The 18,861-nt window shown below is 41.9% G+C and overlaps 1 protein-coding gene across 5 annotated transcripts in view; it reads right to left on the reverse strand.

Annotated features, from left to right (window-relative positions):
• Positions 1-18,861, reverse strand: part of srpx (sushi-repeat containing protein X-linked) — a 135,859-nt gene that overhangs the window by 42,424 nt on the left and 74,574 nt on the right. For all 5 annotated transcript variants that reach the window (XM_068039901.1, XM_068039899.1, XM_068039900.1 and 2 more), the window contains 3 exons: positions 17,112-17,303; positions 13,241-13,417; positions 5,921-6,047 (listed from right to left, as the gene is read on the reverse strand). In XM_068039901.1, coding sequence (XP_067896002.1) covers positions 5,921-6,047; positions 13,241-13,417; positions 17,112-17,303 — 496 coding nt within the window. The remainder of the gene's footprint in view (positions 1-5,920; positions 6,048-13,240; positions 13,418-17,111; positions 17,304-18,861) is intronic.

Below are 18,861 nucleotides of genomic sequence, written 5' to 3' on the forward strand. Positions count from 1 at the left end.
GCTCTTCCTTTCTTTCATCTTTCCTCATGGAACTCACTCTCCATCTCTGGGAATGGACTCTCAAATCTACCTAGATTATATTTCTTCCCATCTCCTCTTTGGGGAACTCCAACGTATCTCCTCTGATGATGGATTCTTCCACACTAGATTTTCTGAAATGTTCTCCTTTTTCCTCAACCAAGGATTCACCTCCTCTGTGGTAGACAGGACTCTCAACTGCATCTGTCACATTTTTCTATTTTCATTTCTTCCCTCTTGCTTCAAACTGTGATAGTGACTACTTGTATTCACCTTGCAACACATCAGCCTCTACATTTTCCAGATCATTTTCTGAGACATCTAACATAATCCCGCCAAACATATCTTCCCCTCCTCTCCCCTCCCTGATTCCCAAAGGGACCATTCCTTCTGTGTCATCCCAGTTCACTCTTCATCCAGCCACAAATACTCCTTTCAAGAAACAACAATTACATGCACTTGCTCTAACCTAGTATATTTTATCTGCTGCTGTCCTCTACTCTGGGGAGACCAAATGCAGATTAGATGACCCCTTCCAACATCTCTATTCTGTCTACTACTGCAAAGCTGAACTCCCCTGTTGTTGGTGATCCTGCTCCCACTCTGGCCTCTCCATCTTTGGTCTTATGCCTTGTTCCAATGAAGCTAATTTCAAGCTCAAGGAGTAGCATCTTATCATTCTATTATTTACTTTACAGCACTCTGGCCTCATTATTGGCTTTAATAACTTTATACCTTAACAATAGCTCCTATTTTCTTTATAGCAGGAGATGCTAGCCATGTGGGTAGTGTGCTTCAGCACGTTGGGGTTAGCAGTGGAGGTGGGGTGGGATGGTGCTGCAGGGGGTTGGAAGGTTGGGTGTCCAGCACTTGAGAGTGAAGCCACCATCAGAACATTGCGCTGGCAGGCCAGTCTGCGTCCTTTTCGCGGCATACTTCTTGTTCTCCAGAAGCTGTCAGAACCTGTTCCACTTTGCCAGTATTTCTAGGTTCTAAAACACTATCTCAGCTATTCACACTTTGTCTTTTCAATGTCTTTTATGATTTTTTCATGTTAATTTCAAATGGCTGAAATGATACTATGAAGCCGTTCGACAGGATGATGTAGAAAACTGTTTGGTGGATGAATCCAAAACAAAGAGTCATAAATATATGAGATAGCCACTAATAGATCAAACAAAGAATTTAGGAGGAAGTACTTTACACAGAAAGTGGCGAGTGCAGTTTTTCTAGCATTCTTTGTCCAGGAGTGACTAAAACATTCAGGAAATAATTGACTAGGGCATTCAATCAATTTTGGTCCATGCATTAAAATTTTAATTTGTGGAGTTGAGCATTCTGGTCATCAAATAATTTTTTGTACTGCAGCGGTTCAAGGCGGCGGCTCACCCATCACCTTCTCAAGGGCAATTGGGGATGGGCAATAAATGCTGGCTTTGTTAGTGATGCTCACATCCCATTAAAAAAATTTAAAAAAATTCTTTCTTGATCCACACAGACCTTCATACATAATCATATAATCATAAGGGTACTTGCTGCTACATGAAGTGGTTGAAGCAGATAGTATGATGCATTAAAGGGGAGGCTTAAAGGATACATGGCAGAGAAAGGAATAGTGCGATACATGGGCAGGGTGGCAGGAGACAATTAGAGTGGGAGGAAATTCATGTGAAGCATAAACAGCAGCACAGATCTATTGAGCTGTGTGGCCTGTATCTGTGCTATTAATTCAATATTATTTAACCATCTCCTGTTTTCCTTCACATGTTGCAAATACCTGTGTCATCTTTCCTTTACCTTTCTTTTGTTCTGTTCTTTTTTTTTTAAATGAAGTTCATTTTTTTTTTCCAGTTCTGATAAAGGGTTTCCATCATTTTGTTATTTTGTTTCTGGTATTTAAATAGCTAGCAACAATAGAGCCGTTTTGTGGATTCTGATACTAAACAGTTTTGTAAAACTTACTGAACTGTAAAATGAAACTTTAAGTTAGGTAACGGAAAGTGATTCATTAATAGGGTGGCAAAACACAAGATGCAGCAAAAACAAGAGGAAAAGAATGATTATGTATGAAGGTCTGTGTGGGATCAAAAAATAAATGTTTTTTTTTATTTTTTCATGGGATGTGAGCATCGCCAGCAAAGCCAGCAGTTATTACCCATCCCCAATTGCCCTTGAGAAGGTGGTGGGTGAGCCGCCTTCTTGAACCACCACAGCACAAAAAGTTATTTGATGATGAGAATTGCTCAACTCCACAAATTTAAATTTAACAGCTGGACCAAAATTGACTGAATGCCCTAGTCAATTACTTCCTGAATGTTTTACTCACTCCTGGAAAAACTGCAGTTTCAATCTCATCATATTGTAGAAAAGACTACACTAGAGATAGTATTATACATTATGCACAGCATCATACGGCATCTATTAAGTATGTGTTTTGGCCTGTCGGAAGACCTTACACAAATCAACAATTCTCGGAAGACCACCATTATTAACAACGAGCTCAGTAGACTCAAGGTGGACATTGCAGCACTTCAGGAGACACGCCCCCCACCTGCGAGCGGATCTCTGAGAGAGCAAGACTACACCTTCTTCTGGCAGGGTAGGGATCCTGAAGAACCAAGACAGCATGGAGTGGGCTTCGCCATCAGAAACTCTTTTCTCAGCATGGTAGAGCCACCTTCAAATGGCTCGGAACGCATACTGTCCATCCGACTGCTCACCGCCTCTGGTCCAGTACACCTACTCAGCATCTATGCTCCAACACTCTGCTCCCCAACTGAAGTTAAAGACCAGTTCTACGAAGAACTCCAGAATATCATTAGTTGCATTCCCAATACCGAACATTTGTTCCTGCCAGGGGACTTTAATGCCAGGGTTTGGGCCGACCATGACTCATGGCCCTCCTGCCTTGGGCGCTATGGCACTGGAAGGATGAATGAGAACAGACAGAGACTGCTTGAGTTGTGCACCTATCACAACCTCTGCATCACCAACTCGTTCTTTCATACAAAACCCTGTCACCAGATTTCCTGGAGGCACCCAAGATCACGTCGTTGGCACCAGCTGGACCTCATCGTCACAAAGTGAGCCTCTTTAAACAGCGTTCAAATCACACGCAGCTTCCACAGTGCGGACTGCGACACTGACCACTCTCTGGTGTGCAGCAAGGTTAGACTCAAACCAAAGAAGCTGCATCACTCCAAGCAGAAGGGCCGCCTGCACATCAACACTAGTAGAATTTCTCATCCACAGCTGTTACATAAGTTTCTAAATTCACTTGAAAAAGCCCTTCAAAACACTCCCACAGGGGATGCAGAGACCAAGTGGGCCCACATCAGAGGCGCCATCTATGACTCAGCAATGACCACCTATGGCAAACATGTGAAGCGGAATGCAGACTAGTTTCAATCTCACTTTGAAGAGCTGGAACCTGTCATAGCCGCTAAGCGCATGGCACTATTGAACTACAAGAAAGACCCCAGCAAGTTAACATCCGCAGCACTTGAAGTAGCCAGAAGCGCTGCACAAAGAACAGCCAGGTACTGTGCAAATGACTACTGGCAACACCTATGCAGTCGTATTCAGCTGGCCTCCGACACCGGAAACATCAGAGGAATGTATGATGGCATTAAGGGAGCTTTTGGGCCAACCATCAGGAAGATCGCACCCCCCCCTCCCCAAGTCTAAATCAGGGGACACGATCACTGACTAATGCAAGCAAATGGACCACTGGGTTGAGCACTACCTGGAACTGTACTCCAGGGAAAATGTTGTCACTGAGACCGCCCTCAATGCAGCCCAGTCTCTGCTAGTCATGGATGAGCTGGACGTACAGCCAACAAAATCGGAATTCAATGATGCCACTAATTCTCTTGCCAGCGGAAAAGCCCCTGGGAAGGAAGGCACTACCCCTGAAATAATCAAGAGTGCTAAGCCTGCTATACTTTCAGCACTCCATGAACTGCTTTGCCTGTGCTGGGATGAGGGAGCAATACCACAGGACATGCGCGATGCCAATATCATTACCCTCTATTAGAAAAAGGGTGACCACGGTGACTGCAACAACTACCATGGAATCTCCCTGCTCAACATAGTGGGGAAAGTCTTCACTCGAGTCGTTTTAAACAGGATCCAGAAGCTGGCTGAGCGTGTCTACCCTGAGGCACAGCGTGGCTTTCGAGCAGACAAATCCGCCATTGACATGCTGTTCTCCCTTCACCAGCTACAGGAGAAATGCTGCAAACAACAGATGCCCTTCTACGTTGCTTTCATTGATCTCACCAAAGCCTTTAACCTCGTCCGCAGACGTCGTCTCTTCAGACTACTAGCAAAGATCGGATGTCCACCAAAGCTACTAAGTATCATCACCTCATTCCATGACAATATGAAAGGCACAATTCAGCATAGAGGCACCAAATCAGACCCCTATCCTATCCTGAGTGGTGTGAAACAAGGCTGTGTTCTCGCACCTACACTGTTTGGGATCTTCTTCTCACTGCTGCTCTCACATGCGTTCAAGTCTTCAGAAGGAATTTTCCTCCACACAAGATCAGATGGCAGGTTGTTCAACCTTGCCCGTCTAAGAGCGAAGACCAAAGTACAGAAAGCCCTCATCAGGGAACTTCTCTTTGTTGACGATGCTGCATTAACATCTCACACTGAAGAGTGTCTGCAGAGACTCATCGACAGGATTGCGGCTGCCTGCAACGAATTTGGCCTAACCATCAGCCTCAAGAAAACGAACATCATGGGACAGGACGTCAGAAATGCTCCATCCATCAAGATCAGCGACCATGCTCTGGAAGTGGTTCAAGAGTTCACCTCAACTATCACCAGTAACCTGTCTCTCGATGCAGAAATCAACAAGCGCATGGGAAAGGCGTCCGCTGCTATGTCCAGACTGGCCAAGAGAGTGTGGGAAAATGGCGCACTGACACGGAACACAGAAGTCCGAGTGTATCAAGCCTGTGTCCTCAGTACCTTGCTCTATGGCAGTGAGGCCTGGACAACGTATGTCAGCCAAGACGTCTCAATTCATTCCATCTGTGTTGCCTCCGGAGAATCCTTGGCATCAGGTGGCAGGACCATATCTCCAATGCAGAAGTCCTCGAGGCAGCCAACATTCCCAGCATTTTCACCTTGCTGAACCAGCGGTGCTTGAGATGGCTTGGCCACGTGAGCTGCATGGATGATGACAGGATCCTCAAGGATGCTTTGTACAGCGAGCTCGCCACTGGTACCAGACCCACCGGCCGTCCATGTCTCCGCTTTAAAGACATCTGCAAACGCGATATGAAGTCCTGTGACATTGATCACAAGTCGTGGGAGTCAGTTGCCAGTGATCGCCAGAGCTGGCGGACAGTCATAAAGGCGGGGCTAAAGAGTAACAAGTCGAAGAAACGTAGCAGTTGGCAGGAAAAAAGACAGAAGCGCAAGGGAAGAGCCAACTGTGTAACAGCCCGGACAACCAATTTTATCTGCAGCACCTGTGGAAGAGTCTGTCACTCTAGAATTGGCCTTTATAGCCACTCCAGGCGCCGCTTCACAAACCACTGACCACCTCCAGGCGCTTACCCATTGTTTCTCGAGACAAGGAGGCCAAAGAAGAAGAAGATACAACATCTATTAAGTACAATATTTACCAGAAACAGTCAACATACCCCAACTGCTTTTAGATGCTGAGTATGAACTTTTATCATCTAAAAGGGTGACTGTTTATTTCCATAATTTAAAAGCATATAATGCAAACTACATGAAGAATTACTTTTAAAAAAATCAATTTTTAAGGTGCTAACATAAATATCAACCTTACTTTACTCTAAAATTTTAAGGTTAACCAGACAATGGGTTCTGAGTTGGTGCTTCTGCATACCATACCCATCACCTCATAAATAGCAATTACTTTGTCAAAATGCCATCTGCTGTGTCTTTTCCTTCAGGAGTATCCCAGTTCACCCGGACTGTCAGCTTCTCAGGTTCAGCTGTCTTCTCCTTGAAGCTGGGACACTTTATTTTTGGTGGGTCTAAATCTATAAAACAAAGGTAGAGAGTCTTTAAAGGGTTTAGTAATATCACTTATTCTCCACCTGAAGATATGAAAGCGCATGCCACAACAATATTAAACTATCACAACTCAGACTTTTAATATTGATAGTTACATTTCAAGTCATGTTGAAAACAGTTTCTTTGAAAGATTTGAAATAATTAAAGTAGAAAAAGGCTGAACTTATATTTTGGGAAAGCGTAAATTGTTTCAATGATATATGCATTTCAGCGGGTAGGGAAGGTGAGGTTTTCATGGTACTGGAACAATTTAGAATAATTTAAGGTATTACGATAATAATGGATGAAATGGTTCATGATCTACAGTACTTGCAAAAGAAAGGATTCTGATGTGCAAATACACCCACTAACACTGATGTCACTAATTCCAATGGGAGGTAAGCAAGAGTTCAGCTAAAGATATGTCTGTCTCATTCACCAGTTTTTAACGACAGCTTCAGAAGGAACACTATGCTCAAGAATTTTTACCCTCCTGGACAGAAGTTCCTCTGTGGACCCAGCAGTACGTTAGGGGCTTTGAAGGCTGATCTAGCTGTTAGGTGCACAGCGTACGGTGCATTGAGCCACACGGGACAAGAAAGTCCCAAGTTCAATCTTTTTTTTTTTGAACACTGAACTTTTTTTTATTCTTCCATGGGATGTGGGCATCGCTGGCAAGGCCAGCATTTGTTGCCCATCCCTAATTGCCTTGAACTGAGTGGCTTGCTAGACCATTTCAGAGAAGAGTTAAAAGTCAACCACATTACTGTGGGTCTGGAGTCACATGTAGGCCAGACCAAGTAAGGACAGCTGATTTCCTTCCCTAAAGGACATTAGTGAATCAGATGGGTTTTTAACCACAGTGAATGGTAGTTTCATTACCAATGAATTTAAATTCCACCAGCTGCCATGGTGGGATTTGAACCTCTGTCCCCAGGGCATCAGACAGGGTCTCTAGATGGATAGTCCAGGGACATTACCACTACCCCACCGTATCTCCCTTGAATTTACAGCACAAAAACTGGACATTTGGCCCAACTGGTCCATACTATTGTTTACACTCAACACAAGCCTCTTCCTCCCTCCATAATTACTTCTTCCCACCTGCCCCTATTCCCTTCAAGTATTTCATTAATCCTCCCCTCACACTTATCTATATTGAAATTCATTTGCCAATTACATTTCCATTCTGCAAGTTTATTATCCTCTGTATTAACTACACCATCCCAATTTGGTGTCATCCACACCTCCAAGAGGTGAACTTGAATATTATCCCCTTTAATTTCATACATTTTTCCACTAGGAAGCAAAAACAAGGCACCTAGCATTTTTGAAGCAATTTGTTTCCAGTCATTTGGAAATTGTGGGCAAGAATTTAACCAATGATAATGCCATTGAAATCCTTAGAGCTAAGGAAATACAAATTATAATTTAAATGGCATAGCAAAACTCTACACACATTGGCAAGAACATGACTGCAACTGTGTTGCCTGAAGGTTTCCAATCTGCATCAGATTTGCCTCAATTTTCTTTTGAGCCCACACATGAATTTGTGAAGATCCACAGGGTGTTCATGGATCCAACTTACTCAAGACAATTAAGGTCAATTTAACAATTTTCATCAGAGGTATAAACTAAACCACCTTTAGTGTTCAGTCCAAAAGAGTAATTGCACAATCAGTCTAAGTAGCTTGATGTCAACATTGATTCATCACCTCATCTAAACTGATGCAACAGCCTGACCTAGTCTTTGTCCAATATGCATCACTAATGTTGCTGCATTAGGTGGTAGGTGGTAATCTAGATTTGTCAATAGCTTTTGAGCAGAGTACCTCAGTCAGCTTGAGCACTTACCACAAATATCTATCAGTTCACTAACATCATTAGCCACACATCATCAGTGGAGTGGTAGTACAGCAACAATTGTGCATAAACACACCGTATTTAATAATAAATTGGCACCAGGCATTGAGTGGCCTAACCAGGAGTCCTTAAAAGGGGCAGGTGCAGGCCACTCTGGAAAAGGTAAGATTTTGTTTTGTCTGGGATTTTTGTGGAGCCTGGAGGAGCATCATGATCCTTCTAGTCCCAGACAAAGCTTACAGTCTGCTGCCAGTCCATTCATGCCTTCCCCCAGGATAAAATGTCTGGCTCAGTTTGGCATCAGAGCCTGGAGAACTTCCACTTCTGTTACAGCCCACTCAAAAGTCTGCCGGAATCCAATGCCCTGCCCCCTGTGATCGGCCAGCTGCTTGAGAATACTGGACCAGCACTCACAGGTGACTCCTTCTTTGGCCTCCTTGTCCCGGGAGACAATGGGTAAGCGCCTGAAGGTGGTCAGTGGTTTGTGGCTATAAAGGCCAATTCTAGAGTGACAGACTCTTCCACAGGTGCTGCAGAAAAATTTGTTTGTCGGGGCTGTTACACAGCTGGCTCTCCCCTTGCGCTTCTGTCTTTTTTCCTGCCAACTGCTAAGTCTCTTCGACTCGCCATACTTTAGCCCCGCCTTTATGGCTGTCCGCCAGCTCTGGCGATCGCTGGCAGCTGACTCCCACGACTTGTGATCAATGTCACAGGACTTCATGTCGCGTTTGCAGACGTCTTTAAAAGCGGAGACATGGATGGCCAGTGGATCTGATACCAGTGGCGAGCTCGCTGTACAATGTGTCTTTGGGGATCCTGTCATCTTCCATGCGGCTCACATGGCCAAGCCATCTCAAGTGCCGCTGACTCAGTAGTGTGTATAAGCTGGGGATGTTGGCCGCCTCGAGGACTTCTGCATTGGAGATACGGTCCTGCCACCTGATGCCAAGTATTCTCCGGAGGCAGCGAAGATGGAACGAATTGAGACGTCGCTCTTGGCTGACATACGTTGTCCAGGCCTCGCTGCCATAGAGCAAGGTACTGAGGACACAAGCTTGATACACTCGGACTGTTGAACTCACAGGTGACTGCAACGCTGATAAAAGGCCTAGTCCCTAAAATAGCTGAGAACTCTCAGCAGGGACTTCTGGTGGGCATCGTGAGTGTTCCTTCTTTCTCCCTTAATCAAAAGTCAAACAAACCTCTATGTCTCATTGTAAAGTTTTGGTTTATTATCTATTCTCTCTCATCCTCATCTCAGCTTATGAAAAAATTATATTATGTTAATTTTTTCCATGATTGGCCCAACTTTATGCAACTGTCACTTATTCATTTATACGTTTTATCATTCCCAGAACAACCTCAAAGAAACCAAATTTCCCCTCGAATACAAATTGATTTTTTAAAAACAAGCCGACCAGAAAAATAGTCACAGATAAATTGTATCTATACTACCACCGTGTGGTAATCTTGTATAGTTGCATTGGACTTTGTAGCTGTCCCAAATTTTGTGTTTGTCACAATAGATATTCTCTCGATTCCACATGACTGAGCAACCAGACTTCACATCGCCTATGGTCCAGAGTGCATCATCTTCAGCCTGATATCTAGATAAACAACAGCATAATCCAGGGATCATAATAAAGAACCCATTCAAAGGGTAATAGAAGTAATCATGCGCTGCTACAATAGTTCTTTTATCTTTATTGTCAGCAAACTGGATAAGGACTCTACCAAAATCAAAGCACAAGCTTTGAACAAAGGCTGACTGTTAACAGCCTTGACAACCTATTTGACCCAGAGCTAAGCTTCCAACTCCATATCCTCCTCACCACAAAGACCACATGCTTGTACTTTGAACATTGCCCACCTCTGCCTATCTGCTGCCAAAACCCTCATCCATGCTTTTAATCACCTCCAGATGTGATTATTCTAATGCTGCCTTGGCTGGCCTTGCCCATTCTCTATAAACTTCTGCTCATCCAAAATTTTGCTGCCCGTATCCCAAGTCCCACTCACCCATCCGCCCTGTGCTCAGTGACCTATATTGGCTCCCAACATTTTCCCATTTAGAATTCTCAGCCGTGTGTTCAATTCCCTTCATGGCCTTACCTCTCTGCAAGCCTCCAAAAAGTCTGCAAGTCTACAAATCTAGCCTTTTGTACATCACACACTCCCTTCACCTTATCGTTGGTGGCAGTGCCTTCAGTCATCTAGGCCCTAATTTTCTGGAATTCTCTCCCTAAGGATCCGATTTTAACTCTATAAGCAAATGGGTTTTGAAAGAGAGAGAAAATCGGGCCCTAAATTTCCCTAGCTCCTTCATCTTTTTCACATTTAATACTCGCCTTAAAACTTAATTTTTAACTCAAGTTTTTAATTGCCTGTCCCAATATCTCCTCCTTCGGTTCAGTATCAACTTTTGTCTCATTACACTCATGTGGAGCGCCTCGAGACCTTTTTCTACATTCAAGTTGCTATATAAATCAAAACATATGTTTAACAGCTTGATTGGATCACCTTCTCCTTTCTTTTAAAAGTATTTGCTCACAAATCATCAGACAGTCACATTTTCAAAAGTCTCAGTATTTTCTTAAAGGCAGTTTTCTTGCCTCTTTCCTCAATTTTGTTCCTTACATTATTACATCTTCAAGTATAATTCTCTGTTGTTTTATTTTGAGTCAGCCAACAAACTGCAATGGCAAAAGTGTAATGTTCCAGGAAATAAGTGTAACAATTAGGAAGTGCATGCTACATGTAAGATATTTATTACATTATTGATGGTTTGGAAGTATTGTCTCTTCAAACAGGATACATGACTATTTACTTGAGCCGAACTAGAGAATGTAATTTTGCTTGCAGGTTCTTTGAGAATTACAAATCTTTCTTCAACCTATTTTAATTAAGTATTAATAATACTCTTCTCAAGGGCAATTAGGGATGGGCAATAAATGCTGGTTTTGCCAGCAACACCCACATCTCACGAATAAATAAAAAAGATAAATCCTAGTAAATAAGTTCTGTTGTCCTTTAATGAGGATCCAACTAAAAGTCATCAACAACAGGTTGTATTTTCTGCCTCGACAGGCTAATGCTATGCTTTGCTCTCATACTTTAACTTGATATATGTATCAACCACTTTTAAATCTTCACAACACTTGGTCAATTCTTGCAGCACAATGACCCCTGAACAGTTTATTTTCTCTATACCACATAACTAAGCATCTGATATGCCCTAAACCTTTGCATCCTATGTGTAAAAAACCTTTTATACTTATTCCTAGTCTTCTTTTAAACCTATAACTCAGCTCCTTATAGTTTATAGTTATGCTGCTTTATATCTCGGAATCAAAGAATCATTGAAATTTACAGCATGTCCACATCAGGTGCCAAGAGGCCATTCAGCCTAATCTCACTTTGTAGCTCTTGGTCCAAAGCCTCATAGGTTACAGCACTTCAAATGCATATCCAAGTACTTTTTAAATGTTATGAGAGTTTCTGCCTCTACCACGCTATCAGGCAGTGAGTTCCAGATCCCCACCAGCGCACAATGGCAGCAGTGTGTACCATATACAAGATGGATGCAGCAACTCACCAAACGTCCCAAGACTGCACCTTCCAAATACATGACCTCTGCTACCTAGAAGGACAAGGGGAACAGACCCATGGGAACTCTACTGTCTGCAAGTTCCCTTCCAATCACCCTGGCTTGGGTCTGTATCACTGTTGTTTCTCTGTTGCTAGGTCATAAATCTGGAACACCCTTCCTAACAGCACTGTGGGTGCACCTACACCAGATGGACTGCAGTGGTTCAAGGCGGCAGCTCACCACCACCTTCTCAAGGGCAACTAGCGATAGGACTTGCCAGCGATGCTCACATCCCAAGAATAAAAAAAATTATGGTCTCAATCTTAATAACAAAGTTCTTCTTGAACGCCTGGCACTGAATATTGGAGGCGAGAGTGGCGGGAGATGGTTGAAGATGATACTTTGCAGTGGAGAAGAAAAGCCAGGGGTTATCTTTGCATTCCAGAATGATCCTGGAATAGTGACAAGTTTTGGGAAGAGAGCAGGACTTGGTAGTGCTTTACATGGTTCAACCAGATCTGGCAATCAATGGCTATACCAGTTATCCACCATAAACATTCAAGCCTGTGTCATAGAGTCATAGAGAGATACAGCACTGAAACAGGACCTTCAGCCCACCGAGTCTGTGCCGACCATCAACCACCCATATATACTAATCCTCCATTAATTCCATATTCCCTACCACATCCCCACCTTCCCTCAATTCTCCTACCACCTACCTACACTAGGGGCAATTTACAATGGCCAATTTGCCTATCAACCTGCAAGTCTTTGGCTGTGGGAGGAAACCGGAGCACCCGGCGAAAACCCACACAGTCACAGGGAGAACTTGCAAACTCCGCACAGGCAGTACCCAGAACTGAACCCGGGTCGCTGGAGCTGTGAGGCTGCGGTGCTTACCACTGCGCCGCCCTAACCATCTCACCTTTGTCCTTTGAACTTAGATGAGAGCCATACCAGGAGGAACAACCAGGGTGAGAGACAGTAATGATTTTAATAGGGACTAGGTGGTTAACTAGTTAAGTAAATCAGTAGCAGCAGAAATGCTTTGATGGAAGGAGGACCAAAGGCTAGACAGTTGGGAATTTGAAGTCACTAAGAGATGTGGGAGAGGTTTTTTCCAGTGGTGTGCACAGAAGGAATTGGGGTTGGGAGGAGAAACGGAGGGATGTGAGTCAAGAGGGATAAAGGTAAGTGATCAGATAGACTTATCTGTGAATGACACAACGGGAGTAGAGAGGCCTTGACAGATGGTAGACCGTGCGGGTGGCCGTGAATATGGTATGGGAGGTTATATGAAGGGAGAGAGTAAGGGAGGATAGAAGGGCAGAAACCTCAGGGCATTATAGTGTGTGAAGGAAGATGAAAAGTCGTTCAGTGCAGAGGCTGAGTGAGGAAATAGTAAAGCTATCTCGGGTGAGAAATTCAGCATAGTATTTGGGTGGGCTGTAAAGAATGAGGATTTTAAAGGAGAGGTGAGTGGGGTGGAACAAGGTGAAAAGTTTACATAGGGAAATTATACTATAAATATTATTGCACAGGAAATTTTAATGTAAAATAACATAAAAGTGACAAGAAATGGCAACAGGAAGTAAAGTTTATGCTTAGGATGTGGACACATACACAAGATTCATAATATAAGTAATAGTTTTGACTTGAAGAAATTTAGTTTTCATTTCTAATATTTTCAGTTTTATACTGGTTATTTTACAACAAAAAAAAACTTACCAAGGCAAGATGGTTCCTTTCCACTCCACCTTTTACTGTACATGCAAGTCACACTTTTTTGTCCCTTAACTTGGTATCCAGGTGTACAATAAAACTCACACTTCGAGTTAAAATATGCTCCATCTGAGCACTTTGCACCTCCATGGAGTGGCAATGAAAACTTAGGGCATCGTATTTCTAGGACAGAAAAATAACTGTAATGAGTTAAAGCAGCAGCTTTCTTTTTTCCTCTGCCCTCCTGAAGGCGAACTTGTATCAAGATATTGTTCATTTGGCACCAGCTTAACTCAGTATCTCACCCTACAAGTTTCTTCCATTTGCTTCCATAGACCACTGCTAATTCATGCCCAAACATGTACACTTTCCTGTTGGAATCACTGTATAACATTCAGGAACCTTGGTCAACTTTCACCTTTCCTGGCCCAGGGGTACTAAGGTCAACTGGAGCACTCATTTCCAATATCTGTGTGTCATTTTCTACAAGCCAGGAACAGTTTCTTTCCCCACATTACTGTGCAACATTAGATTACAAGCAACTAGATTTTTGAAAATAAATACTGTACAATAATGTTATTGTATGCATTCGAATTGCACATTCAATTAAGTGGCATTTGTGCAGCCATACTGCACTCTATAGTATTAGACAAGTTCACCTGCTCATGATACAAACAATTATGGATAAGCTTTCTATTACACTGCTACAATATATAAAAATATCTTTTAAATTGAAATTTTGTTGTTTGGAGCTCTTGATTTCTATAGAAATTCCATGTTTTTCTCATTTTTTTTCTACTTGAAGCTACTGTTGGTGGCACTCTCACTTCTGAGTCAAAGGTTAACAGGTTCAAGCCCCACTCCCAGGGCTTCAGTGCAGTACTGAAGGACTTTTGGATGAGATGATAAATCAAGGCTCCACAGCATTTGATGGTTCAGTTGATACTTATGCTGTCTAATGTGAAAGTTTAATGCCATAGGACCACAGAAGGAGTGCTGCATGTTAGTTTAGCTAGATACATCACAAAGCTCGTAGGATGCAAGTCGTCTCATGGCTTCAGCTCAAACAAGGTCAAGGAAACCTCCCATTGATCACTAACTACTGAACCACACATCATCTCCCATTCCTCCACAGATGAACCAGTACTCCTGCATGTTGAACACCACTTGGAAGGAGCTTTAAGGGGAAAAAAAGGGCACAAAATGTGTTCTGGGTGGAGAAATGCAATTTCTAATCACTAATAGTGGCTCAGTAATAACACCATTGACTGAGCTGGTCTAGTCCTAAAAGACATAGCTGCCCAATTGGACTGGAATTTACTTTAGGAAGTAATCTACTTGACCTTTTCTTCACTAACCTACCTGTCCACGATAGCATTAGCAAAACTGATTACCATATAATCCTTGTGAAGACGAAGTATCATTACCATTGTGAGGACATCTACCATCGTGCTGTGTGGTACTACCACTATGTTAAATGGGACAGACTAAAGACAGATTTAGAAGCCAAGGTTGACATCCATAACACATTATGGGCCATTTGGACTATCAGAATTTAATACTACCATAATCTGTAGCCTCATGATTGATGCATCCATAACTCCATGATCATCATCAAACCAACAGTCCCTGACTCTAGTGAAGCTATTACACAAGGCTACCTGGATGCTAAACACCCAAAAGCAGCATACTGTGGACAAAACCATGTGGCCTCACTATCAATGGATCAGATCTAAGCTCTGTAGCCCTTTCACATTACCAAGAATGGTGGCCGAAACCAAATAACTAACAAAAGAATTCATGAACATTCCCATCCTCAAACATGATGGTTTCCAACATGGGAGTGCAAGGGACAAGGTTGAAGTGTTTTCAAGTGTCTTCAAACAAAAGTGCATGTGGATGATCCTACTCAGCTACTCCTGAGGGCCCACCATCAACGTTCCTTCTAATTTCCCTTTGCTGTGGTCGGCATATTTGATGCATTGCACAGTCCCTTTAAAATTACTGCTCATGCATGCCTCTTAAAGGGACTGCTGCTAGTGTGCGGCCTATTTGTTCCCTCCATCGCACATTCCCAAATGTTGCACCGCCACACGCCCATGCAGTTTAGAGAGAACATTGCCCACCAACATAAATGTTAATTGTATAGTAATTGAGTATGTTATTGTATTCAGGTGGTTGACATTAACTGGGGATTCTGAGGCGCTCTGTTATATCAGAGCGGACTGAAATCATGGTTGTTAGGTTTGGATTTGCCTGCTTGTAATGTATGTCTAAATAAAAGCGTGTACAGATTAGGCTCCAGTCCTGCACCACCTGGTTATTTAATATAGAAGAATAAATACCAGTACAGCCAATTTGATTCACTTCATGTGATATTTGGAAGTGACCATCACCATCAAGATCATAGAGGTCACCATTGACTAGATTTCAAGTGGCCCAGCCAGATCAACATCATGGCTACAAGAGCAGGACAGAGGCTGGGGACTCTGCAAAGTGTTATATCCTGATTCCCTCAGAGCCTGTCCATCATCTACAAAAGTCAAGTCAGACATACTCAATACTCACCTGGATGGTGCAGCTTCAACAACACTCAAGAAGCTCAACACCATCTAAGACAGGGCAATTCACTTGATTCGAGCTCCTACACTGAACTCAATATCCATTGGAGCAACCAGATATGCTGACTTTGATAGTTTCTCTCTCATGCAACCTCTACCATCAAGCAACAGCAATATTGTGGAAACACTTCAAGTCATACACCTTCCTGATTTGGATACACTGTCCATGATGGATAGATTGTGCAACTAATGCTGCTATTTTGTGATCAAACAACTAAATGTTAATTTAAAAAAAGAAAGTTATTAGTTTTTATTGTTTTCCCACTCCTCAAATTTTTCTCTGTTCTGGTTAGTAGTGTATTGTTCCTCAGAAATCCATCACTTCCTGGTATTCCAAGCTACCATTCTTAATCTGCAAACCTAGAAAGTGAGTGTTGGCAGAATATTTTACCTTGGAATGCATCATGGCCTAACTTGATCTTGTTCTCAACAAACATCCATAATGTGCATCTTGCAGCAGGAGTCATTGGATGGCAATTATCAGCAATAAGTCAGGCATTTTCTTTTCAGAGCACTGAGACTGAGGTTGCACATCGTACTGTCACCTTGGCGGAGATCAGCTAACTCAGCATTCACGGAGAATCAAAACCAGGACCTTCCCGCTCTGCAGAGCTCAGATCCACATTAGACAGTGTAAGTATCAACAGAGCCATCAAATGAGAAGGCATGGAGTATTATTTTTAAATCAATAAGCACTGAACCAGGTTTTTCCATATAATACAACAGTGATTGCACACCAAAAATACTTCATTGGCGTGATGGCCTGAGGTCATGAAAGAAGCTATAGAAATGCTTTCTTTCTTTTCTTGTAACTTACCAGACAGTACATTCAGTAATTAATTCAATTATTCATTCAGCATCAGTGACAGCATTTCACAGAATTTCCATTAGTTTATTTAGTTGCAGTTTAAAATTTTACATTAACTGATTTAATGCAGTTTATTTCTACATTTTGGAATTCCCAAGTAGTTTGAGGTGTAGGATTCCAAACTGTATATCATATGAAACTTCTCTCCAAAGTTTTAATGCAAGAGTTTGTTGCGGCATTAAATGAATAAATCAGAAAGGAAGGCAGAGGAAGTAATCTGATCTTTTGGAATATTGTATCAAACATGATAAAAGCAGGCTTCACTATACTATTAGTTTCAGTTAATCACCTTCCTATGGTTATGCCATGAAAACAGAGAGTGAAAATTTCACCACTCATTCCATTACCCCCCTCTCAACAAAAACAAATAACTCTTGATGTTACCCACCTCTGCAAGTAACTGTTTGGGACCAGCGTTTACTTGAAAGACAATGGACACGGCCAGTTCCATGTATTTCATATCCTTTTCGACAAGAAATATCACACACAGTTCCTTGTACATTTTTGTAATATCCACCTTGTGGTGTTCTGCAATGGACATAACCATTTTTGATCTTTAGAGCAGCGCACCAGGGAATATCTGTAAACAGCAACAACAGTAAATGTACAACTAACATATTGTATTACTCATATCTACCCTAGATACTTACTTTAACAGGCAGTTTGCCATGTATAATGCTGTTTATTTCTTTGTGAAAGAATGAAGATTATTAGCAGTTCCCACATCCCATTGAAAAACAAAAATATTAACACTTGTTAATGGCCACTAATGACAATCAATATTAAGCAAGCAAGGGTTGATCAACCATGAAAATATAAATTTTCATTAAAATTAGTCATTTTTGAGATCATAAATATATTGAAGAATTTTTTTAAAAATTTGCATAGATTAATAAGATTAATTGTGATATTGTCAGTGGTGTGCAGTAGCGAGAAATTGTGGTGTAGGTTTCCTCCAGTCTTCATTGATGCTTAATTGGGGATATAATGAAATGTTCTAATAGTATGCTGCATTCAACCACAGACTGTAAGGATGGGGCATAATGAAATATTTGGTTGAAAAATAAAACATTAACACAAATATAGAGGATCATCCTATGTTCAAACTGCCTATCCTCCATTTGAACATATCACATTCACACCTGCCTGACTGAATGGCTTTGTAAAATCAATTATGTGAAATGATTGTGTTCAATTTATTTTCATAGCAATGGTAGCAAGACATGGGAATCACCTTCATTTACATTATAAAACATTTGATCAAAATTACTAACGCAGCATGATTACACATATATAGAATATTTGTGAATTTCCTCAAACGTAAAACATTCACAGAAAGAAACAATAGATTGCAATTCTTCAACTGTGGGGTTGAACAACTTTACATCTTGAGTATTGCTGAAAACAGAGACATTTGTCGAAGCTTTTCATCTTGCACTCATCAGGACAATTCGCCTGTGCGGAGTTTGCAAGTTCTCCCTGTGACCGCGTGGGTTTTCGCCGGGTGCTCCGGTTTCCTCCCACCGCCAAAGACTTGCAGGTGATAGGTAAATTGGCCATTGTAAATTGCCCCTAGTGTAGGTAGGTGGTAGGGAATATGGGATTACTGTAGGGTTAGTATAAATGGGTGGTTCTTGGTCGGCACAGACTCATTGGGCCAAAGGGCCTGTTTCAGTGCTGTATCTCCAAGTAAAAAAATAATACCAATGGAAGGGAAAGCAATAAATTTATACTGTATGTTAATCGGTTGGGGGGAGGAGGGGTGGAAAGAGCACTCTCTTATAAATTTGTTGCTTTCCCTTACATTGGTATTCTTGCAAATTGTCCAGATGAGTGCAAGACGAAAAGCTTTGATAAAATTTCTGTTTTCAGCAATACTCAAGTTCTGTACTACCAAACGACAACTTTACATATGTTGCGGTTTTGACTTTTCAACAACGGTAATAATCCATTCATGTATGTTCATAAAAATGATGAAAAAAATAATATTAATTGATTAATGCAGCATAAAAATAAATTTTTCAGAGCTTTTTAGAACTAATTCTGAATCACACCAATTATTTTCCACTTGAGAAAACAATGCTGCTGGGAGTGCACATCCTCCATATGATCTTAGAAAAGACAGATTTCAGCCACAT

Source organism: Heterodontus francisci, chromosome 10 (genome assembly GCF_036365525.1).
Source record: "Heterodontus francisci isolate sHetFra1 chromosome 10, sHetFra1.hap1, whole genome shotgun sequence".
Classification (NCBI taxonomy): domain Eukaryota; kingdom Metazoa; phylum Chordata; class Chondrichthyes; order Heterodontiformes; family Heterodontidae; genus Heterodontus; species Heterodontus francisci.